The sequence below is a fragment of the Acartia tonsa genome, chromosome 5, assembly GCF_053477335.1.
Source record: "Acartia tonsa isolate MP-2025a chromosome 5, ASM5347733v1, whole genome shotgun sequence".
Taxonomy (NCBI): Eukaryota; Metazoa; Arthropoda; class Copepoda; order Calanoida; family Acartiidae; genus Acartia; species Acartia tonsa.
In genome coordinates, this window is record NC_137264.1 from 5,635,208 (window position 1) to 5,660,020 (window position 24,813).

Consider the following 24,813-nt stretch of genomic DNA (forward strand, 5'->3'; position numbering starts at 1 on the left):
GCTGCTATATTCAAGATTGGCTAAAACTTTTGTCAATGATCCCCTGTACCAATGCGCATCCAGTATATAATTTACTTGGTCTGTAGGTCATTCTGCGGATATATTTGATTTCCTACTTTCTATAAATTTTAATGATAAATTGTTATGACACTGAACATGAAAATAGCTGTAAACCTTTCAAGGATCTATTACAAGATACATCATATCATTTTGGCAGATAGCGAGATCTTTCGGTGCAGACAGACAAATTGACAGATAGAAATCTTACTTTTACATAAGAATTACTACTAACAGTAGAGTAACTTGTCATTGGTTATATTAATAGAAATAGGAGAGTACCTTTATTGTTATATTAAACTGAAATTTTCTAGTTTAACACATTAGAGTTATTTAGAGCTGTTCTTTCAACTTTTACTCGAATCAAGTCCATCACATGAAGTACTGCTTTCATATTGTTGTTTCACATCTATGTTTTATCTGTGCATTAATAATAAATATGCTTTATCTATTGCAATCGTTGCAAAATAATAAAAATCCCTTTATGAATTTAAATTAATAAAATCATAGTTTTTTCTTGAGTTTCTATTAAACAAAAAAATAATATCTCGGACTTCAAATGTACATGATTTATTTTCTTTAATTCGAAGTTATATACACGAAAAATTTTAAGGTGTTTTGTCAGCTGGAGGAGTTCCTTTGTCAGATTTACGAAAAATGGGTTCACACTCTAGTTCTTCTCTTATAATTTTATTCTACTAACAAAAGGAACATAGGTTTAAGAAAATGAAAATCGTCCAAAATAAAGATCATATATCATTTTTTTCATTTTAAAAAAACAAATAGTAAAATTTTGATGGGAACCATTTTATTGAATATTATGGAAGCTTTTAAAAAATTTAAAAACAATTAAAACTGACAATTTGCAAATAATCCCTATTTTCCATTTGAAGGGGAAAATATAACATCTTTGTAGGGGAAGACAGTTTTTGTCCTCTATGTGTGACGACACGTAGCATGGCTTATAGTAAGCTATACAATCAAAATCAAAATAATATTTTCTTTTAAAAAGGTAAATTATTGTGTTCACTAGTAGCCATATAATGCCGCGCACTATTTTTTCTATTTGTCTGCTAATCATCACAATAAAAAGAAATTATGTTAGAAAAAAAAAAGAAATTCTGTTTTTACATTTATTTCTTTTGGTAAACTTATAAAATAAAAAATGTACGATTTAGAATTACAGCAAGTGAGCAATTCAATTTGTTTTATAGGATTTTGTAATTTTATACTAATTATATAAACTGATTGGATAAATTTTCTATTTTTTCTGTTTCAGAATTTTATTGTTTGTTATAAATTTTGATGTATAAAAGATTTGGAAGTGTTTTATTATTGACGAATGGAATACTTTCTCGGATAACAGTGAAACATACCTGCCAACAATTTACTTATTTACAAGGTAGAGTTCATAATAAATTATGTAGATCGATCGCCGGCCACAAATTTTATTTTTTCAAGCTTTTTTAATTAAATTGTTAATATTGATAATATATATATAATTCCTTATTGGTAGCGAAGCTACTCTATAATTCACTTTGTCCGTCCGTCAGTCAGTCAGTCCGTCAGTCCGTAACGCTATGGGGGAAATGGGATTTACTCAGCTCCTATATAAGATGGAATGCTGAAATTTTTTGACAACATTCCCATCATAAAGGAGCACAAATTACTATAAAACATCATTGGCGTTCGGACCGATTTTTAGCAGGTTTTAGGCTATTTTTATATTTTTCACATTTTTCTCCATATCTTCAGTGTTTATGGTCCGATTTTAAAAATTTTTTCAGTTACAGATATCAAAATTAAATTTCCCGTCGTTTAAAGGAACAACCAAAAGGCCAGACTGCCTTTTCAGCAGGTTTTAGGCTATTTTTATATTTTTCACATTTTTCTCCATATCTTCAGTGTTTATGGTCCGATTTTCAAAATTTTTTCAGTTATAGATATCAAAATTAAATTTTCCGTCTGTTAAAGAAAACAACCATGACGGCCAGACTGCCTTTTAGCAGGTTTTAGGCTGTTTTTTTTATATATTTAACATTTTTCTCCGTATCTTCAGTGTTTATAGTCCGATTTTCAAAATTTTTCAGTTATATATATCAAAATTAAATTTCCCGTCTTTTAAACAAAATAACCATGACGGCCAGACTGCCTTTTTAGCAGGTTTTAGGCTATTTTTATATATTTAACACTTTTTTCCATATCTTCAGTGTATATGGTCCGATTTTCCAATTTTTTTAAGTTAAGGATTTAAAAATTAAATTTTTTGTCGTTTTAATAAAACAACCATGACGGCCAGACTGCCTTTTATCAGGTTTTTGGCTATTTTTATATGTTTTACATATTTCCCCATATCTTTGTATATTTTGATGCAATTTTCAAACTTTTATGGGATATCTGTATCAAAATAATTTTTCCCATTGTTATGAGCATCTTTAATATAATTTACTTTGACCATCGTCATCATGCAAAATAAAACAAGGTTTCATGTTTATTTTATCCAATAAATCTATTCTTGATTTTAGTAAAAACCTTTTAAATCTACGTATTCCAATCGACGATTTTTTGTGCTTCGCTACTTATGGATGTTGTCATCCTTGTATTTATATTATAGCAATATTGTTACTTTGTCAGATATAATCATTTTAACTTTACTATCGAACCATTTTCTATATAAAGACTTTTATAATTATTTAAAATTATACTAGTAGCTTTGGTTAATTTTGCAGTTTTTCGTTCCGCCTCTATCCCCTTGGCCGGATTCCGTGGGCACAACCGTTAGATTGGTTTTAAAGTGGACACGGTAGAATGATATTACGTTTGTATAAATCGTCCCAAAAAAAATGTAAAGAAAGTTACGATTTAAATTAAAATATTTGAAGTTTTGATTTTTTACCTAAGCGTAATGTGTGAATATTTCAGTGTTACAGAATTGCTCCAAAATACAGGTAGGCTGCCGTGGTTTCACATCCATGATGGCACCAGCAAAGAAGCTTGAAGAATGGTCTTTTTCAGAACCTAAACTTCCATCCTTACCATTGGATCCAGAATCAGAAAATTTTGTCAGGAAAACAAAATTACAGGAAATGTTGAATTTTACAATTTTTAACAGAGGTAGATAATAGGGCGACAAATAAATTTTCTTACAATTTATTTGTTTCAAACACATTTGTTTCTTCACATAATTAATTTTGTTATACAATGACAGAAGAAACGTTCCAAAGTCTGTATTTTCTTTGGCGGCCCCAACTCCGTTCAAAACTAAACCACAATTAGTTGCATTCAGTGAAGATGTTCTCAGGTAGGCCGCAGTTAGTTTTAGGTAGCTCACGATTTCACTTAATGATAATTGTATTGATTTCCAACAATTTAAATCTTTGTGATTGCAAGTTGATGTATCCATAGTTTTTTTGTTTACTCTGTGCAAATATAAAATGTTGCGGAATTTTTTTGAAATTTATTCACATAATTCTAACCTTTTCTTTCAGGAATATTCTCGATATGGACCCTGAAATAACCAAGGATGAAAAGTTTGTTGACTGGGTGACTGGAAACAAAGTGCTGGAAGGCTCTGTTCCTTTAGCTCACAGGTTAGTGAAATTTACCTTTTGTAATATATTTCTCGTGATGTTATTATGGGGGGAGGGACATTATATAGGACTGTAGAATTTTAAAATGTGTTCTCTTCATTTGTTGGTTAAAAATCTTCTTATTAACCCAATAATTTTCAGCTTCAGAATGGTTAATTATGCAATGAGAATAATTTTTTGGTGGTATGTATTTGAGTATATTGTCCATTGTCTAACCTTTGGATGTTATTAAAATTTCAGATGTATAGAACGAAAAAAGATTGTATTTTATAAAACATATGAGCAACATAAAGCTAGAAGAAAAACTTTTCCAAATGTTGCTCGTTCTGGTAAAATATTACATGGACCTTTTTGATCCTAGAGAAAAAAGAATAAAAGTATTACCTACTAGATATGATTATTTATCTTTTACATTTGATTTACTGTTCAGGTATGGAGGGTTTCAGTTTGGCTATTGGGCAGAACAACTTGGTGATGGGCGAGCACATCTACTCGGCGAATATATTAACTCTAGGGAAGGTGCGCTATTGATATAAAATATAAGATTATTATACTTTCTGAAACTTAACAATATTTTGTCATTTATTGGAAGAAAAAATACTGAAAAATCGTGTATAGCATCGTATTACATCACAGAAACTTCTCAACGAATATTAAAAGAAATGGGTAATATTTATTAAAATTGACAAATATTTCTAGCTTTATTTTGCATTCTATCGCTTTTGATAAAAAAAAACACAAATTTTAATACCTTATTAATGAATAGTTTCTTTTCCTGCTATTTGAGATAAAAAAGTAATTTGAATCTATAGCGAATGGTCCTCATTTTAGAGGTGAAAGATGGGAGCTGCAATTAAAGGTAATTATTATTTTTTATTAATTTTGTTGTTGTGTTGACTATAGCGTTCTAATGTATAGAGATTAAATACAACTGTAGGAGCTGAAGGGATGATATGACCTTAACTCCCTGACATCAAACAGATATTCCAGTTTCAAATATGGTCAGACCCGTATTTTTATCCGCTGATTACTTATTATTACCTAACCATGGCTTATTACGCCAGGTGTCCTATTTAATACTCTCTAATACTTTGAACCTTACAGAAAAGTGTAGGGGGGTTCAAATAATCATATCTAAGAAATGATGTTTGGAGACTCGAACCTTGTAACCCATGAACTGTTAATTTACATTTTGGTTTGGTGTACTATTTGTTTCGTAAATGTATGTTTTATTACAGGGTAGCGGAAGGACACCATATTCAAGGTTTGGCGATGGACGGGCTGTTTTAAGGTAAACGCATATACCTACCTATTTTAGAAATATTATAGACTAACTATCCCAATTTTTTCTCGATACTTTTTCACATGAATCACTATGAAAATGGCATTATTTTTAAGATGTTTTATCTAATCGACAATGCATTTTCTAGCAAAAATTAAACTTATTATAAATGGTATAAATATGAAAAAAGTAACTGAATTCATTGCATACGTTCTTTACAGGAAACCATTACTTTAGGTCGAGTGTACGAGAGTTTCTGTGCTCTGAAGCAATGCACTACCTGGGCGTACCAACTTCTAGAGCAGCCACGCTTACCGTCACGGATGATCCCATACCAAGGAAACTAAATATTTTGGTGCTTTTGAGAAACATACTAATGAAGAAAAGTATACATTCAATAGGGGGGAAGTTTTGACACATTTGCGGAAACAGTGAGTATAGGCTTTATTTTTGGACTGAAAGGATAGGTTATTAAAGATAAAAATCATTCTTATATGATGAATTTTCCCAAGTTTTAAGATTTTTGGATAGGCCTCCTGGTTTGGAAGCTGTAGGCCTCCAGGTGGTCTCTGGACAGGTAAAAATACAAATTAAATTTTTTTTTAATAGTTAGAGGTCAACATATAAAAGAAAATATACATCTTTTTTCTTCAAATATGTTAATAACATTAAAAAATATGCATAGTTTCTTTTATAAGTTGACCTCTAACTCTTAAAAAGATTTTTAAAATTTTTTTGCCTGTCCAGAGACCACCTGGAGGCATGCAGCCCCATGAACCTGGAGGCCTGCAGCTCCTAAACCTGGAGGCCTATCCAAAAAATCTTAAAACTTGGGAAAATTTACCATATAAGAATGATTTTATCCCTATTAACCTATCCTCTCAGTCCAAAGATAAAGCCTATACTCACTGTTTCCGCAAATGTGTCAAAACTCCCCCCCCCCCTCTTTATTCTCAATATTTATTATTATTTATTAAGCAATAATAGCCTATATTAATAATTATGATTTTAGGATGATTAATTTATCTTCAAGACAGTATATCTCTGTTCTGGTGTATTAATTTATTTCAATATTTAAACAAGGTTTTAAATTAAACATTTGTTACCTAATAAAACCAAATTATTAAATGAATAACAAACGCAGGGATTTGTTTTACAATGGAAATGTGAAGAATGAAAGAGGAGCCGTGGTACTTAGAATTTCTCCTAGCTGGTTTAGGTAAATATTTATCATTGTTTGTTATCTTATGGTAGTATCTATCTCACTCTTATACATAAAAACTTTAATAAACAACAATTATTTTTTTTAAGGATTGGAAGTTTTGAGATATTGACAAAAAGTCGAGAATTTGAAGAATTAAAAATTTTGGCGGATTTTATTCTCACAAATAATTTTCCTCATATTCAAGGTGTGTATTTTTTTAATCAAAATATGAATATAATATTTTGTTCAAAATCCCTGTACAAAAACGATTAAGTCCAACAGTAAATAGCTATTGTTTTTGTTTAAGTTTTACTTTAAAAAGAGGATTTGGCCGTTTTCAAACATAATGCTTTAACACTACGTTATTAGAAATCAAATTGAATTTGACATGCACGTCGATGATATTTCTCGAATAATTAAACTTCTCCTTATTACTCCTTTCAATATTTACAAGATAATAAAGACAGAACTCGCTACAAAAGTAGCACGGAGAAAAGTTGATTGTCCACTGTCTTATCCCCATATTATATATTTTTTTTGGCAGCGCATCGAATTGTAAAATGACTACCTAAACTCACAGCAATAAGTCCTACACAGTACTTCTTAGAATTGACAAAAAATTTAAACTGATTCTTATTTTCAAAACTTTTATTACACCTGCCTACCTATGACTCCTCTACTTTAGAAAAGGGAGAGGAGGGTTACTTGGCAATGTTTGCTGAAGTCTGTGAACATACAGCTCATCTTATTGCTAAGTGGCAAAGGTAAAATATTTTTTTTTATTTTCAAAATTAATATTTTTTTTTCTAACTTAATTTGCTTAGGTAAAGACAGTTTTTAAAAGCGAAGCTTTTCTATAATTAGGGTCGGTCCGTCCGTACGTCCGTCCGTCCGTAACGGATAGCTTTTTTCATTAATTTAGGCATGTTAGAATTGTCCTATCGATTTCAAATTTTGCATGGTGATTCCTTTAGTAGTTAGGTACGATTTAGAAAGCGTAGCAACTCTATAATCATTACCAAAATGTCCGTACGTCCATTTTAAACATGTTGATTTTTTTACTTTTTTAACAACAAATTTTTATGTGAACTAATCATCTGATTGATCTGATTTTTGGTATATTGATTCCTGGGACAACAAAGTATAATGTAATAAGCGAAGCAACGCTATAATTAAGTCCTTAAAATGTAAGTATGTCCATAAACATTATCCTGTATCAAGCAGTTTTTTAACAAATTTACTTACAATTTTGCTTTGACCCTTATGAATTTATATTATGATTATTCAGTTCTGACACTATTCAAGTGTTAATGTCCGTTTGTCCTACCGTTTCAGTGCTTCGCTTTTATGGATGTTGTCATCCTTGTTTCAAAATACCTACTTATTTATCGATTAGTATTATAGACAGTTTTTTGTGGATATTGAAATAAAAAAATATGAGATGAAACCAGTTTTGTTAGCCACGAGCGCCAAAGGCTCGAACTAACAAAACTGGTAATAATCATATGATTTTTTATTTTAATATTCGTGTGCAATTGTCTGTAATACGATGCTATATAAGATTTTTCAGTTAAGCAGAAAACCGGTTCTAATCCAGCAGATGTTAAACGGTTTCGAAGCCATACTGGAATATTATTTCTTCCTTAATGAATCTATTCCTGCATTTCATCACTCACATATGCAGGGTTTCGGATCCGGATCCGCAAGGATCCGCATATTTTCGAGTCCAAGGATCCGTATCCGGATCCTTGGACTCAAAAAAATGCAGAAAAAAGGGAAAAATCTACCTAAATTTATATACAATCTCAGACATTCTCTTGATGAGAGCCAATCTTTAAGGTTTAGGGTCAGACTTGAAAATTAAAAGTATTTTTGACTTCGAATTAAAGAATAAATATTTTTGAAAGGTTTGGTGATTTTATTTTTATTGTCAAGGATCCGGAACCGGATCCGCACTGACCAAATTTTGAGGATCCGGATCCGCAAAAAATCAATGCGGATCCGAAACCCTGCACATATGTATATTCTAATTTCAGTATTGGCTGGGCGCATGGTGTCCTGAACACAGACAATATGAGTCTGGCCTCTGTTACCATTGACTATGGACCTTTTGGCTTTGTGGATGCATATGATCCAAACTTTACTCCTAACCACAGTGATGATATGGGTAAGTTTTACCAATAGATTTATTACCCTAGATAAACATGCAGACACAAAAATCCGTCTATCTTAAACCTAAAGTTTTATCATACTAGAGTTTTTCTTATTATTGGGTCCAAAAGCCCAGATATGTACAGTGAGTAATAAAAATCTTATCTGAAAAAGTAAAACCTACCTAGCTACTGGTCTAGACAGTTAGATATCTTAAATAACACAAACTAATAGAATAAGTTTATCTTGTTTGTTTTCAGGAAGATATGATCTGGAGAACCAAGGAAATATTGGTCTATGGAACATGCAGAAGTTAGGCAATGCACTAGCTCCACTTATTAACAATTCAAAGCATAATCAGCTAGTTGATGTATTGAAGGTAATTTAATTCAATTCCACATGTACTATTTTCAATTTTGATATCTTTTACAGCCTAAGAAAAATATACTTCAAAATTTTTGTTTTGCCTAACATTTTTTTAAATAGCCAAATGGAATTTCAGAAGTTCACTTTTTACCACAATCCCTCCTATGAAAAAAAAAAAATGCTTTTGACCTCCAAGTCATTTAATAAGTCTTGTAGACTAGCTTTGCTCTTAGGATTTGTTATTTAATTTAAAAATTTTTTTAGGGCTATAGTGAACACTATCAAGACAAGTACTTGGAGTTATTCAGAAACAAGTTAGGCCTGGATCCCAAGGCCTTAAATGAAGATGAAATTTCAAAAGATGAAGAATTGATTGTTTTATTACTACAAGCTATGGAAGTTACTAAAGCTGATTTTACTCAAATTTTTAGAGATCTTAGGTTAGCAGGTTTACAATTGGAAATATTTTTTTAATAATATTGGTTTGTCCGTCCGTTCGTCTGTCTGAATGAGCAAAAAAAGGTTCGTGTTTACACGAAGACATACAAAATGTAAAGCATTTTAATAGGAACAGTCGACTAAAGCAGAAGTCAAGTTGTTGATAAGGTGGGGGGGGGGGGAAGTTCTGACACTTTTGCGTAAACAGTGATTATAGGCTTTGTCTTTGGAGTGAGAGGACAGGTTATTTAACAAAAAAGTTTCCTTTTGGGATGTAGTTTTCCTATTTTTAAAAAAATTTGGATTTGGCCTCCAGGTTCCGGCACTCCAGGCCTCCAGGTGGATTCTGGACAGGTAAAAAAAAAATTCAAGTTAGAACAAAACTTATTTAACAAAAGTTGCTGCTTTATGGATGGTATGAACTAATTTGAAGAAAATTTTGAAATCAGGCTCCAGGTTCAGGTACTGCAGGCCTCCAGGTAGATCCTGGACAGGTAAAAATTGAAAATTTTTACTTTAAAAGTTAGAACAAAACTTATTTAACAAAAATGGCTTATTTATACATGGTATTAACTAATTTGAAGAAAATTTTGAAATCGAGCTCCAGGTTCAGGTACTACAGGCCTCCAAGTAGATCCTGGACAGGTAAAAATTAAAATTTTTTACTTTAAAAGTTAGAACAAAACTTATTTAACAAAAGTGGCTTCTTTATGGATGGTAGGAACTAATTTGAAGAAAATTTTTAAATTTGGCTCCAGGTTCAGGTACTGTAGGCCTCCAAGTAGATCCTAGACAGGTAAAAATTGAAATTTTTTACTTTAAAAGTTAGAACAAAACTTATTTTACAAAAGATGATACTTTATGGATGGTATAAACTAATTTGAAGAAAATTTTTGAAATCGAGCTCCAGGTTCAGGTACTGCAGGCCTCCAGGTGGATCCTGGACAGGTAAAAATTGAAAATTTTTACTTTAAAAGTTAGAACAAAACTTATTTTACAAAAGTAGCTTCTTTATAGATGGTATTAACTAATTTGAAGAAAATTTTGAAATCAGGCTCCAGGTTCAGGTATTGCAGGCCTCCAGGTAGATCCTGGACAGGTAAAAATTGAAATTTTTTACTTTAAAAGTTAGAACAAAACTTATTTTACAAAAGTTGATACTTTATGGATGGTAGGAACTAATTTGAAGAAAATTTTGAAATCGGGCTCCAGGTTCAGGTACTGCAGGCCCCCAGGTGAATCCTGGACAGGTAAAAATGGAAATTTTTTACTATTTAAGTTTTTCCCCTTTAACCTGTCCCCTCCCAGCTACTGGAAGAATGAACTGACCAATAAATTAGTTTCATTATGGCAAGCTAAATTGACGACAATTTTTCCCCTCTCATTATATCCAATATATTCGACATCCATTGGAAAAGTGTTCTTTAAGAAAGTTTTCATATATTTTTTATACCTACTTGATAATTGAAGAAAGCCTCCAGGAAATACGCCACTCTAATTGCTTAAAGACTGATAGATAATTACAGCAGGTAGAGCAGTGAATTTCCTTCAGACTTCCTTTAATGACTGACCTGTTGACAATATGTTATTGTTGTTTATTTTATTCTAGTCGATTGTTAGTATTTTTTTCAGATACAATTTAAAATTTAATAAAATGGTTGGTTTTATCAGGGCCAGTAAGAAGTAAAATTTTAATATAAACTAGCATTTATTTTAGTAAAAAAGTTTTGTTCTAACTGAAAAGGTAAATATTTTCATTTTATACCTGTCCAGAATCCATCTGGAGTTCAACAGAACTTGAACCTTGTGTCTGATTTCAAATTTCTCTTTATTAACAAAGTAGCAGTTTATTTCAATATATATAGTTCTAACTTAAAAGGAAAATATTTTCATTTTTACTTGTTCATTATCAATCTGGAGGCCTGCAGTACCTGATTTGGGAGCATGATTTCATCTTTTACTTCAAATTAGGTAACACTAGCTTAAAAGTAACAACTTTTTTTGAATAAGTTTTGTCCTAACTTAAATAGAAAAAAATTTCCGTTTTTACCTGTCCAGGATCCACCTGGAGGCCTGCAGTACCTAAACCTGGAGCCCGATTTCAAAGTTTTCTTCAAATTAGTTAATATTATCCATAAAGTACCAACTTCTGTAAAATAAGTTTTGTTCTAACTTTTAAAGTAAAAAAATAAATTTTTACCTGTCCAGGATCTACCTGGAGACCTGCAGTACCTGAACCTGGAGCCCAATTTCAAAATTTTCTTCAAATTAGTTAATACCAACCATAAAGTATCAACTTTTGTTAAATAAGTTTTGTTCTAACTTGAAATTTTTTTTTTACCTGTCCAGGATCCACCTGGAGGCCTGCAGTCCCTGGACCTGGAGCCCAATTTCAAAATTTTCTTCAAATTAGTTCCTACCATCCATAAAGAAGCCACTTTTGTTAAATAAGTTTTGTTCTAGCTTTTAAAGTAAAAAATTTCAATTTTTACCTGTCCAGGATCTACCTGGAGGCCTGCAATACCTGAACCTGGATCCCGATTTCAAAATTTTCTTTAAATCAGTTAATACCATCTATAAAGAAGCTACTTTTGTTAAATAAGTTTTGTTCTAACTTTTAAAGTAAAAATTTTCAATTTTTACCTGTCCAGGATCCACCTGTAGGCCTGCAGTACCAGAACCTGGAGCCCAATTTAAAAATTTTCTTCAAATTAGTTAATACCATGTATAAAGAAGCCACTTTTGTTAAATAAGTTTTGTTCTAACTTTTAAAGTAAAAATTTTTAATTTCTACCTGTCCAGGATCCACCTGGAGGCCTGCAGTACCTGAACCTGGAGCCCGATTTCAAAATTTTCTTCAAATTAGATCATACCATCCATAAAGTAGCAACTTTTGTTAAATAAGTTTTGTTCTAACTTGAAATTTATTTTTTACCTGTCCAGAATCCACCTGGAGGCCTGGAGTACCGGAACCTGGAGGCCAAATCCAAAATTTTTTTAAAAATAGGAAAACTACATCCCAAAAGGAAACTTTTTTGTTAAATAACCTGTCCTCTCACTCCAAAGACAAAGCCTATAATCACTGTTTACGCAAAAGTGTCAGAACTCCCCCCCCCCCCCCCCCCTTAATACCAATGGACAAATATAAAGTAATATTATTACATTCGAAATATCGTTTTTTACATTTAATTGAATTTTTGTGTTTTCTAAATTTTACTGTTATGGATTTAATTTTGCCTCGCTATTTATTATTTCTTAAAATGTTTGATGTTAGCATTGAATCTAACTACCTAGATGTTTTGATTCTTAATCAATGAAAATTATTTTATTCTTAGTGAATTGGGCATAGATGATCTCGAAGGAAATAAAATACCAGGTGATAAGAGTTAATTTGATTTTAATTTATGAAAACTACGACTGAAAAAATGTCGATATACAATGACATCCAAAATTGTTATCAATGTAATTATGCCTTCTGTAGATTAAAATTATTTTGCAAGAAGTTTAGGCATTGCTAGTTGTTAATAAGTTTTAACCAACCAATAAAGATATAATAAAATTTCCTAACGTTTTTTAGCTAATGTAAGAGGAAATATTTATATAAAACTTTTAGTACCTACCAGAATTATTAACAATTCAATGTACATTTCCAATCCTATTGAAAATTTTTTTTAAATTTATTTTTATAGAAAGTGCCTGGGGATTAACAACATGCCTGAAAAGTACAAAAATTAAGGTAAATATTTAATTTCTAAGTTTTTGGAAGATTTATAAAATAAAGCATGGAACTTACTAACTTAGATTTGTGATTTTAAGATCTAAGCTAAAATAATTTCTTTGCTAGTGACCGAATTTATTTTACATTGGCATAAACAAATTTAATTAATACAAAGGGATTAGACAATGGCCGATAAATCCCCTATGATGTTAAACAAAATTAGTTTCTGTAGATTACAATTAGTGGTTGAAACGTTTGGCCACTCTACTAAATTATCCAACCAATCAAAATTCATTACAAGTCCTATGTTTTATCTAACGAATAATTAAACGCTTTTATAAGCCTTTGAGGACTATTGTAACAAATAGCCCAATTTTCCCTCTCTGGATCTTGCCTCTTATTTAAGATATTTTCTGTTTAGGACTTCCTAAAATCCTACACAGAACGAATAAAAGAATTAAAGGTGGAAGATGACAAAAGAATGGAAAATATGCAGGCCACAAATCCAAGATATATTCTTAGAAATTGGATTGCTCAGGTTCGTTCATTGAAATTGATATATTTGTAGTAGCGCAGCTATTCTATAATTTAAATATGTCATAACGTCATTCGTTAAAATCATTAAACGGTTTTAAACAAATTGAATTATAAAACCAATAATAATATTAATTTTAAAAATCGATGAGGATGTGCATTATTTTCTAAGGGCTCTGAACTCTAAGGGACAGAATAATAGCCTAAAACCGTCCAGGACATTTTATAAGATTATTTAAAAATAATATTAGCATCTTAATTATAGGTACGTAATATATTTTTAACGTTGCGGTATGAAGCTAACCCCCCAAACAAACAAACTTCTTTATAGAAATTAGATTTCGCCTTTTCAGTCCTCTTCACTTCTATAATATGAGTACTGAGTAGGTACTATATTCAAAAAAATAAACACAACAAGATTCTATTTTAAGTTGAGTTGTTGGTATTAGGTTATTATTATTTAGGAAGCAATACAAAGAGCAGAAGAAAATGACTTCACCGAGGTCCAATTTCTGTTGGAACTGTTGAAAAATCCGTACAAAGTAAACAAAGATGCCGAGGCTAAAGGCTACGCCAGTCCGCCCCCGAATTGGGCAAATAAACTGGTTTTAAGCTGTTCCAGTTAAATTGTTATTGTCGATGTGTTTTTGCATTCAGAAGAGAAATCATATCTTAATTAGCAGGGAAACAGAGAAAATACAATGTTAGATATATTAATATTTTCCCCGTTTCTTCCATCAAAAATTCTACCTTTTGTTGATTGTATTTATTTGGGGAAGAAAGGGTTGCAAATGTAGATTAATTTAGCTTTCATTTTCTTCCCTGATTATTTTGTGATATTTTTGTTAAACTATTGATTTAGTTGTTTTGTTTTCCAAAATAATTTTGTTGTCTAATGAAGCAAAACATACATGTTGTTATTACAATACCTATTTATGTATTTTCATGATATTATGTAAACTTTGTTTAAACATTTATGATATTCTTTTCAGATTTTATTAAAAATTCAAGATTTATTCGTTTAGATTTGCAGGAAAGGCCACTAAAAGAACAAATATAAAACTATTTTTTTTTCTCGTGATATTATTAATTTAAACAACTTTTATATCTTAAACGTTAATGAACTGAACATTGAACATATTTTTTACATGCTTGCTTTAAATTGACTGAACTGTTTATTCATCAAAAATATTAGTAGTTTATCATTGAATATTCTAAATCTTGAAATGATGATAATAATGGCCGATGATTCGCCAGATATGGGGGAGATGGGGATGAGGGAGGTGCCCTTTTCTCAGGTAAAAAAGAACATATACCTACATTTTTTTTTTTTTTGGGGGGGGAGGTGTAAACTTCTTATTATTCTTATTATTAAAATATGTAGAAAAAAAGAGCAGGAATATTGTATCAACCTCGTAATCCAAGTATTTATGTGTCAATTTTCGAACACTTATCTGTCAATTATCTATGCTTTTAAAAGCCATTATTTTTTGTCAAAAAAATATTTTGAATGTTCCTAAATTCTTGAAAACTTTTTATTATTTTTCTTCTATTTAAAAAAATTGCCATTTGATCTTTTATTTCATTGTACCTAGGTCTCCTTCTAATATTTATGATTTTAAACCAATATAATATTTGAATCCATATTTTGTACTTATGTTAAATTTCATTTTTTAGTCCCGGGATTTTCTTGGACCACAAGAGTGGCTAGATGATCTCGGAAAGGTATAAATTACTTATTTTTATTAGATATCTAAAATTCTTTACTTTAAATAGGCAGGATGTTTGTCTGTGTGTTCGTACTTGAAGATCTCCCTAACATATAGATGTCTTATTTCTATTCACTACCATGAGAATAAATGAGATATTTGATAAAACAAACTTTAGCATAAATGAATATTTAAATCCCAAGGTAATAAATGATCGAGCAATAAAGATTAAAGAATTTTTTGTCGTTTTAAAGTTATGCTATAGGAAATGGTATATGTGATAAAGTTTTGGGGCAGATTTTTTCCATATTGAACCCACACTCTTTCATCTAACATTTTTAAAACTGCCCAGAATGAATGTTTTAGATTGAGATACCAAGAAAAGTTCTGAACCAACTTGTAATGAACTACCTTGTGACGGAAGGCTTTAAGGCGAGTAATTTATTTGACATACATTATCTAGTTTTGTAGATTTTTATTTAAAACTAGATTATTATATAAGATTCCTAGGTATTTGTTATGAACTTGTTGATTAAGTTCCTGAAAAAAGGTGTCATGTTAATAACTCTTTGACATTAGGAAAAACTGGAGGTAAATTATTGTTCTAACAAGTAAAAATTTTTTCCGCGTTATAGTTTTTTTGTGACAGGATAGAATAAGAAACTATTTTCTAGTATCGCTTCGAAACTGATTAATTTCTGGTGGCTTAGAACCGGTTCTCAGCCATACTGAAAAATTATGTATATCATCGTATTATATTCAATTTTTTTACGAATTTAAAAATGTACAATTATAAGACTAGAACCATTTTTTTTATCCCTTACCTTCGGCATCTCGGGGCTACAAAAATGGTTATAATCTTATAATTGATGATTTGATATCCTCGGAAAGCTTTTTATAATACGATGCAATGAATAGCTATTATATTTTCGGAATTAATAGGTATAATCATTTGAACTGGAAGTGGACCACACAACCTTCTTGATAGTGAAAAGGGGAGGAGGATGTAGTGCATTTCCTGGCCTAAGATCATAACAAATAAATTTTTATAGGATGCAGCTGCCAAGTTTGAGCTGGAGGCAGGTATGCCATCAGAAACTGATCTCAATCTTATGGACAATAGAATTAATATTAGAGACGCGATCCAGGTAGATTTTTATATCATCATTAGATCAGACAAACTAAAACTGACATTTTTGTCTTGCCACTATTACATATTTCAAGATCCTAACAATGGTGTGGGAGGTGGCGGGGAGTTGGTGGGTTATTGAATAAAATTTAAATTTAAATGCTTGCCACTTGTAAATAATTTAAAATCCTAACGAGAGGAGGGAAGGGGGGAGTTTTTTTACTCAAACAGTATCCTTTGACTTACGTACTCTTACATATGGTGAAAACAGTGCAAAAAAGTCATAAAATTACTAAATATCTTCTTTATGTAAGCGAAAGTAAATAACAGAAAATTTCTTAAGAAAAATAATAATCTGAACATTATAGGCTGGAAAAATAGAAGATGCCATCTACCTACTCAATGATTTACATCCTACACTTTTGGATGAAAAAAGGTAAGCCAATAGTTTTTTTCATGTTTTCTACATATCTTTTATATTGTAAGGTCTTTGCGTCTGTATGTGTTAGAACATTTTATGACTTGAGAGAATTATCGGATCATTATGAAATCTAATATAGTTTTTTTTTTATTGTATTGTGATTGGCCCCATACCTATTGCATTTAGCCAAGTCGCTTAGTATTAACTCAATGGTTCCAAACATTAATTTCAATTAAAATCAATTTTACTGCAATAGGTATTGATTTTTGAGATTATTTTGAAACTCAGATCTAACCAGGGAAAAGTGAATGTGGTTCTCACAAACAGTTCTAAGTGAAAATTTTCCTCAACCCCCATCCCTTTTTTCTCTCCCCTTCTTACCCACTTCTCTTTCAGTTGCACCAAAAAAACAAGTTTTATTCCAACAAAATATTCAATTTTCGGCAATTTCAAATTGATTTAATTGGCTGAATAGCAGCCCCTGTATCTAACTAAAGTCAGTTTAGTTGGGGAGCAAATAACTTTAAAATCAACTACTTATGAAATGTCCTTCTTCAGTATTGTATGGCTTTGGTCTGCTTTGCAGGCTGTCATTTTATCATGATTTTTTAGATACTTGTTGTTCCATCTCCAGCAGCAGAAGTTGATTGAGTTGATAAGAGAGCAGAAGGTTGACGAGGCTATCGACTTTGCCCAGAATCATCTGGCTGAGAGAGGAGAGGAAGACCCTAAGGTGAGAGAAGCAACGCGTCTGTTTGTTTGTCGCAGGGATGTTAAGGGATAAGACAATGGATGATAATAAAAGGTTCTTAAGTTACTAGGCCAACGAAAGAGAGAATATGATTATAAAAAGTTGAATTGCAGCTAGTATACTTTACAGTCCAGTGTCTCCTCCCTCCCTGATATGTCAGGCGCGTAAGTGTAAAATTAGGTGGAATGTCTTAGCCATTAAACAGGCACCACCATTTAACATGCACAGTCAAAACTTTTGTATACGATCGTTCAATCAAACGTTTTGCCATTTAATATCATTTAATATTTTGTGCTACTGAAATAGATTTATCATCACTTGGATCTTTCACCAGATTATCATGTACTCTAATAAAGTTAAACTCGTAACTGGCTAAAATATATCAACCCCCACATCCCATCCCCTCCGACTGGATGAATTAATTTTCCAATAAATGATTTCCATGTTAGCAACCTGAATTGACGACTACTTTTCCCCTGTCATATACACGTATATTCTATATACATTGCACATGATGGACTTGATTGACCTTGTTCGCAGAAAAATTCATTAAAAAATTATCAGACACACTTTCAACTTTAAACAGGTGTTCTATAAAAAAAACGTGAAGCTAATTGAATTTGAAATAATTCAGTTTAAAAATTAGTTCGTTCATATTTGTTATATCATTTTAAAAAAATACTTCTAATAAATGCAAGGTGTTTCAAATAAAACTGCGTTTTCCGGTTTTGGGATACAACCAGTAGGAGTATGAAAGAAATAATTATATATTCTTAATCTCTATAAAAATATGGATCAATTTTTTTAAAAGGTGTTTTTTAATATCTCTTAAAACAATAGCGCTTTTTAGAGCTTAAAGAATTCAAAATGTATGTGTGTTGCTTTATTCTTGTATAATTTATGGCTATAACGTCCAATTAAATTCTTCTTTTTACTTGAAAACGACATTATAGCATGCTCAACCAAATATTCTAATAATTACATTTAAAATATAATTCAATAATGCTTTTTTAAAGGATAAATAATAAACTTTATTTTTGCTTTAATTACGATTCAATCATGATAATTCAATTATGCTCTCATAACCGTTCCTCCTACCCCTCTCCTTTTAATCTCTTAATCCCTTTTGATTTGACAGTTGTGACATATTAACCTAATATGATATAAATAGAAGCACTTTTAACGACATTTTCAAACTAAGATAGCTTGCTTATTTTTTAAGATATTGAAATGAATTAAAAAGTGACTTGTTTTATTTATCAATGCGCATAAAATTAAAAGAGATTTTTTATGAAAAATGCCTTTGCAATAGAGTAATAGAAAAAACTAAATTCCGAGGAACCCAAAAAGCTCTGTGCATGTAGCCAAAAAAAGAAAATATGTAAAAAATCTCAAATGCGGACATTGATTTAACCTTTTATTACTTTAATATTGAACTTTTCAGCCTATATGTTGCAAAAAAATAGGTTAATTGAATCTCATTGTTGTCACAGATTTAGGATCAGGCATTTTTAACCTACATGTACCTATCAGTACAGCCACATTTTTAGAGATATCGAAAACCACCTTAAGTAAATCTTATGTGCATTTTTACAGAGAATATGAACCTATAATTATTTTTTTCATGCTCCTTCTGGTTGATTCCCAAAACTGGAAAACGCAGTTCTTTCTGAAACACATTGTATGTTGTAAAGCTTAATATGATTGGCAAAATATCTTATTTACATGTTTGTGATTATTCTCTACATTAGTTTGGAAAAGTGTTAACAAACTAATCAAGATTTGTTTAAGGGAGGAGTCGGATGTGCCACTTTTTGAAACCAAAAGTAAAACGTGCATGATCTTAGCCCCTAAAAGAGCTATAACTTTTAAATTCGGCACAGTAGTTGCTTTTGTGGAGAACAATATGGAACTGTAAAGAAACGGCGGCGGAACCACCGCTCCCGCCGAAAACCGCCTTTTCCCGCCGAATTTATTGCTTTTTTCGCCAAATTAGACAGTTCTCAATCATCTGAGATAAACTTTTTTTCTCATACAAATTTCCCTTATATTTTCACGTGACATTTGTAATATTTCAAACATGCCAATATTAAAAAAATTGCAAGTGTAAAATCTTACAAGTGTCAAGTGACAATGTAAGCGAAATTTTTATAAAAAAAAGTACATAGTCCCCTTTAATTTAATTTTTCAATAATAGATTCCTCTTTCTAGGTATTACACGAACTTGAGAGAACTATGGCTCTGCTGGCTTTTGAAGATCCATTCAGTTCTCCATTCTCTGATCTGTTGGCGCTGTCACATAGACAACAGGTATAGCTGTTCGCCGCCGCTCATAATATTATTATCCTTGTTTGGTTATAAAAGCTATTTTGCTGCCATTATAAAGTAGCTGCAAATAGCCTTTACCTTCTACACCAAATAAAATTTTTAAAACCTTTGTAATGCCTAAGTTTTCATAGAAACTATTCTTGTATTCGTAACATAGTGTTTTTTCTTACCTATTTTGGAAAAAGTTTTTTTTAAAATATATTCTAAACCTGCCAACGCTTAAAAAAAAACTGCTCATGTGCCAAGTGGTTTCTGATATCTTAATAGGCACACAATCATCCAGCTTTAATGTACAGGATCATGATACGACTGAATTGATTAAGTTCTCTATTTTAGTCAAGCTTAATATAGGTCCTTAGCGGTTTTTACCTATTTTTCATCTAAGATTAATCTAGGAGAGCAAACGCTATTGATATAATAAAACTATTTTTGAAAATATTGGGGGAAGATAAATATTTCTTTCATTTACCTATCCATGTGATACTGGTTTAAAGTTTGTTGTTTAATTGTTATGTTTTGTTAAGGTTGCAAGTGAAGTGAACGAAGCTATACTCATGGTAAGCTTGGTATTAAAGGAATAGATACCTATATACTTTATTTTTTAAACATTAGGTTATGGTTCACAAATATACTTAGACTTTTTAAAAGCGAAGCTTTTCTATAATTAGATTCGGTCCGTCCGTCCGTCCGTCCGTAACGGATAGCTTTTTCGCTAATTTAGGCATATTAGAATTGTCCTTTTGATTTCAAACTTTGCTTGGTGATTCCTGTAGTAGTTAGGTACGATCTAGAAAGCGTAGCAACTCTATAATCATTACCAGAATGTCCGTACGTCCATTTTAAACATGTTGATTTTTTTTACTTTTTTGACAACAAATTTTTATGTGATCTAATAATCCGATTGATCTTATTTTTGGTATACTGATTCCTGGGACAACAAAGTACAATATTATAAGCGAAGCAACTCTATAATCAAGTCCTAAAAATGTAAGTATGTACATAAACATTATTCTGTATCAAGCAGTTTTTCAACAATTTTACTTACAATTTTGCTTCGACATTTATACATTTATATTCTGATTATTCAGTTCTGACACTATACAAGTGTTAGTGTCCGTTTGTCCTACCGTTTCAGTGCTTCGCTTTTATGGATGTTCTCATCCTTGTTTTTGTAGTTTTAAAGTAATATAGCAATTTTCAATAGATAGCTAAGGTAGTATCTAGTTGGTAGTTCTGAAAAAGGGAAGTGTTTAAATATATTTAAGGATGTGAGGAAATTATTTATTATGTGTTATTTCATTGAATGTTTTAAGTATTTTGATTACTGAATGTTAAATTGTTCACTTATTAAACACTTAAAATAAGTTTTTGTTTTTTTTCTTGAAATTATGTCTGTCAAGTTAGAAATTTTATAAAGAAATTTATCCTATTGGCCTAATCCTGGTTCTCTGTAAGATTTTGTAATGTTTATGTTTATATCCACCCCTGCTGTACTGAAGTGATGCATTTAAGTTAATCTCTCTCAAACTTTTTCTATTACAAAGTAAAGTTTCATTAGATGTCACAATGTCACATAATCACACACACGCATGTATATGTAATATGTATATTGTATATGGACACAAACTTTCAATTTTCCTTATTTGTAGCGTGGCCAATATATATATCTAGAACCTTCCTTATTAATTTGTGTGGGCGGGGTTATACCTAGTCAATAACTATTTTTAACTTCGGGGCAACAGCCTAGGATTACTTAAAGAAGCAACGGGAATCTTTACAACCCACAAATTAAGAAAAAACTCTAACCTCTTAAAATTTAAATTTTTAATAAAAGTTTTTAATAAAGAAAGTTTTAGTTAGGTAAGTTTGTAGGTACATCCCATACAAGATTTTAGTTAAAAAGTCTAAAACGATTTTAAGACTTCCTATGAGAAAACGTGTCCTTAGAGCCAGATATCCGGTAATTTGGCCGGATAACCGGATATTTGCCGGATATCCGGCCCAACCCTACTCCAATGTCCCCTTTCCTGTCCTACGTTCGTGGTATTGTCACGTTTAGTTTAACGTTTTAGTCGAGTCTACATATAACTATAGTCAAAACAAAGGGACAACTCATGAAACAAATATTCCAATTCATTTGTAAAATTTTTAGGCCGAACATGTAGATTCTGGATCCTCCAAATTGGCCAACTGTCTGAAGCTACTGATCTGGAGCCAGGTTAACAAAAGAAAACATAATTTTTCAGGCGTTTTTGGGGCAGGGGGTCTATTTGCCCCAGATTGTTGATTTGATTGATTTGGGGACTGTACATAAAATTCCACTGTATCCTTTCTTTGTCACTGTCATTTTTAAAAGACAATTTTAATATTTTATATTTGTAGGGAGAACTGGACAGCAAAGATATCAAGTACCCACATATGATTGATTTGGCATCCGGAAAAATCATGGAAAGTAACACATTTACAATATTTTAATTTTAAGCAAGAGTAGCTTTAGATTAAATTCTCCCCATCTTAATAATTAAAACTTTTTGCCCATTTCTAATGGTTAATATAAAAAAGTAAGAGAAAAATTCAGGTAAATTAAACAGAAATTACCTGAAATATTTCTATTAAACAGTAGATTTCTCATGGAATTTAATGCAATCTGAAAAACCTCTAAATGTGTCAAAACTTGTGCAGGATCCCAAATGATACTCAGTGCCGGGGTCTCTCACCCCTCCCGCCCTCTCCCCCCTAACCATAGCTGAATCCTCAAGCCATGCCGCCGCCATATCGCGCCCCGGAGGCGTTGTAGGCGGTGCCCTGGACGCCGGGGACGATATAGGGGATCTGGGGGCCGGGGGAGGAGGTCCTGGCGACCTTAATCATCCTGTGGGGCCAGCAGCGCTGGTCCTCGGACCCCGGCCCCTTCCTCTAGACCATCCCCAGCAGGAACTACACCGCCACCAAATTCCGCTCCACCAACTGCACATAAGACAACAGCCGCCGACGGGTGCACCGCCACCAGTACGGCAACAGCAACAACCATACCTTGTTGCCGCAGTTGGCGGTGGTGGTGGTAATATACAACAGCAACAACAACCACCGCAACACAATCCACGCCGTCATCTTCAAATCCACCGTTATCAACAACAAATTCAGCAAGAGCAAGAACATGAGCAGCAACTTATCCAACAACAGCAACAACATGTGGATGAACCGGCCCAACATCGGCGACAAAATTGGCGGCGTGACCTTCGGCGGGATGTGGAAAGGGCGGGCAGTGGCGGGGGGCGCAGGGCTAGACGGGGTCAGGGGGGAGATGGAGGGAGGAATGTTCAGCTGGAGCGAAGGGGGGACCCGGACGGGGGAGGGGGAGAGGAGGAGGAAGAGGAGGACAGTGATGGGGGAGAGGGGGATGATATTGATTTGAATATTCAGTTTATGCCGAATTTTTAGATCAATTGAAATTTTTTACTTTGGAGGGACGTTCAAAATTGACTTTTATAAATGTAATAACTTCTAAGATAACAAATTAGCCATTAAAAATTGCCCTTCAAAGCATATAAAATTGCATTTTCATCATGTCCCAATAACAAACTTCTTTGCCGATTTTAAAAAGAAAACATTAAGTGATTAGGTACGATTTTATCTCCTTTTTGATAACTTAAAATACATAATTTTTTTTGTTGTAATTTTCAGATAAAGTTGAAGTGCTAGCATAGTCAATAGTCTTTTTCATTTCCATTTCCTATATTCTTTTGTTTTATGATAAATAGAAATAAAAGTTATTTAGAAGCTCTCCGACCCCTAACAAGAAAATTTTGTACTGTAATAAAATAAAAACAAATATTGTATGATTATAAAGTATTCTAGAATGTGTCCTAAAAGTTTGTAATTATATTCTCAATGTCAGATAAGTATTAAAATTTAAAAATAATGTGAAAGTTCTTGTACATAGAAAAAATTCTTTGTTCTTTTTTCCATTAATGATATTTACCTAAGCAAAAGGAAAACAATTAAAAATATTTGAATCTTTGTTTTTTTCACGAAAATGTAATTGTAAAGATTTTTTTCTTTTCCTTAAAATATTTATTAACTATGTGTATGTAAATTAAAAATATATATTATATTGTATGCTAGACAAATGTAGATTTTAGATTAATAATAATGATTATCTAAATAATCTCTTTTTTTACAGAGTGAATGTCATTCAAATAGTCACGTGATTTGAAATTCAAAATGGCGGCCACCCAAAAATCCGCGCCAAAAATGGATTTTCTTAAGTTGGACCCAGATGAGGTAATATTTTGTATGTAGCAACGATGAAATGGAGTTTAATTCATATACTTGTTAAAAATAGCACCAGAATCTAAAATAAATGTCTTGCAACTATTAAACCTTCACTTTTTTATGTTAATGTTGTAGTTACAAGTAAGTGCAGTGTTCTTTATTCCTATTTTATGCTTGGTAATATGGCTGGTGTCCTACTTTAATGTGGGACAGGTAGAATAAGAACCCCTTGCCTCTCCCCACAAAATTACCTACACTTTTATATCATACCTTGTTAAATATTTAACTTTATACTAACGTTAATTAAATCTTACACTTTTCAATATTATTCCAGGTGATGAGAAGTATGACAGTCCCAGAGGTTGAAAATTTGGCCACAAGGTTACAAAGAGAGGTGGACACCAAGAGGGAGGAGCTTAGAGTCATGGTCGGGGAAAGATACAGGTAATGTTTTTTTTTAATAAAAGTATGATTTTGATATTTATCTTAATTGATCTTCATAATGCTATACCTACCTATTTAATTTTGTAGCTTTCTAGGATGGTTTTTTAATAAAATCAATACTTTGTTTGAAGAGATATCAAAAAAAAACTTTGTAGCTTATCTATTTTTGTTGCATTTTTAGGGATCTTATTGAAGCAGCTGATACTATTCAGACAATGAAAACAAGTTCAGATTCTATCATTCAGGAATTTTAATATTTTATTTCTACGTCTAAATTAACCTTCGATGTTATTATCATATTATATTTTCTAATAACAATGTTCGAAACTTAAAAGTGTATGCTTAATCTTATATTGCATTTGCTTAGGAAAACATTCATAAGATATAAGATATGGAATATTCCTGTCAAAAATCCA

At 31.7% G+C, this 24,813-nt stretch overlaps 3 protein-coding genes across 5 annotated transcripts in view; all 3 read left to right on the forward strand.

Annotated features, from left to right (window-relative positions):
* Window positions 1–1,150: 1,150 nt before the first annotated feature.
* On the forward strand, window positions 1,151–14,333 carry LOC145318604 (protein nucleotidyltransferase YdiU-like). The gene is made up of 18 exons (XM_080159989.1): window positions 1,151–1,459; window positions 2,980–3,121; window positions 3,263–3,358; window positions 3,546–3,647; window positions 4,078–4,158; window positions 4,476–4,506; window positions 4,886–4,938; window positions 5,167–5,266; window positions 6,072–6,148; window positions 6,241–6,338; window positions 6,819–6,897; window positions 8,170–8,300; window positions 8,545–8,663; window positions 8,915–9,090; window positions 12,424–12,464; window positions 12,778–12,824; window positions 13,228–13,344; window positions 13,805–14,333. The coding sequence occupies exons 1-18, from the start codon at window positions 1,363–1,365 to the stop codon at window positions 13,964–13,966; spliced, it is 1,749 nt and encodes a 582-aa protein (XP_080016115.1). The 5' UTR covers window positions 1,151–1,362; the 3' UTR covers window positions 13,967–14,333.
* On the forward strand, window positions 14,330–23,862 carry LOC145318605 (glucose-induced degradation protein 8 homolog). The gene is made up of 13 exons (XM_080159990.1): window positions 14,330–14,370; window positions 14,595–14,638; window positions 15,018–15,065; window positions 15,416–15,481; window positions 16,102–16,197; window positions 16,547–16,614; window positions 17,212–17,332; window positions 19,562–19,660; window positions 20,203–20,235; window positions 21,831–21,896; window positions 22,061–22,125; window positions 22,360–23,172; window positions 23,457–23,862. Exons 2-12 carry the CDS (start codon window positions 14,600–14,602, stop codon window positions 22,370–22,372), a joined length of 714 nt encoding a protein of 237 aa, XP_080016116.1. The 5' UTR covers window positions 14,330–14,370; window positions 14,595–14,599; the 3' UTR covers window positions 22,373–23,172; window positions 23,457–23,862.
* The window catches only part of Cog1 (conserved oligomeric Golgi complex subunit 1), a 41,008-nt gene continuing 40,048 nt past the window's right edge, over window positions 23,854–24,813 (forward strand). For all 3 annotated transcript variants that reach the window (XR_013879388.1, XR_013879389.1, XM_080159987.1), the window contains exons 1-3: window positions 23,854–23,962; window positions 24,288–24,397; window positions 24,579–24,640. Coding sequence is in view for 1 of the 3 variants with exons in the window: in XM_080159987.1 (XP_080016113.1) it covers window positions 23,903–23,962; window positions 24,288–24,397; window positions 24,579–24,640 (232 nt within the window). In the remaining 2 variants the exon portion in view is untranslated. The remainder of the gene's footprint in view (window positions 23,963–24,287; window positions 24,398–24,578; window positions 24,641–24,813) is intronic.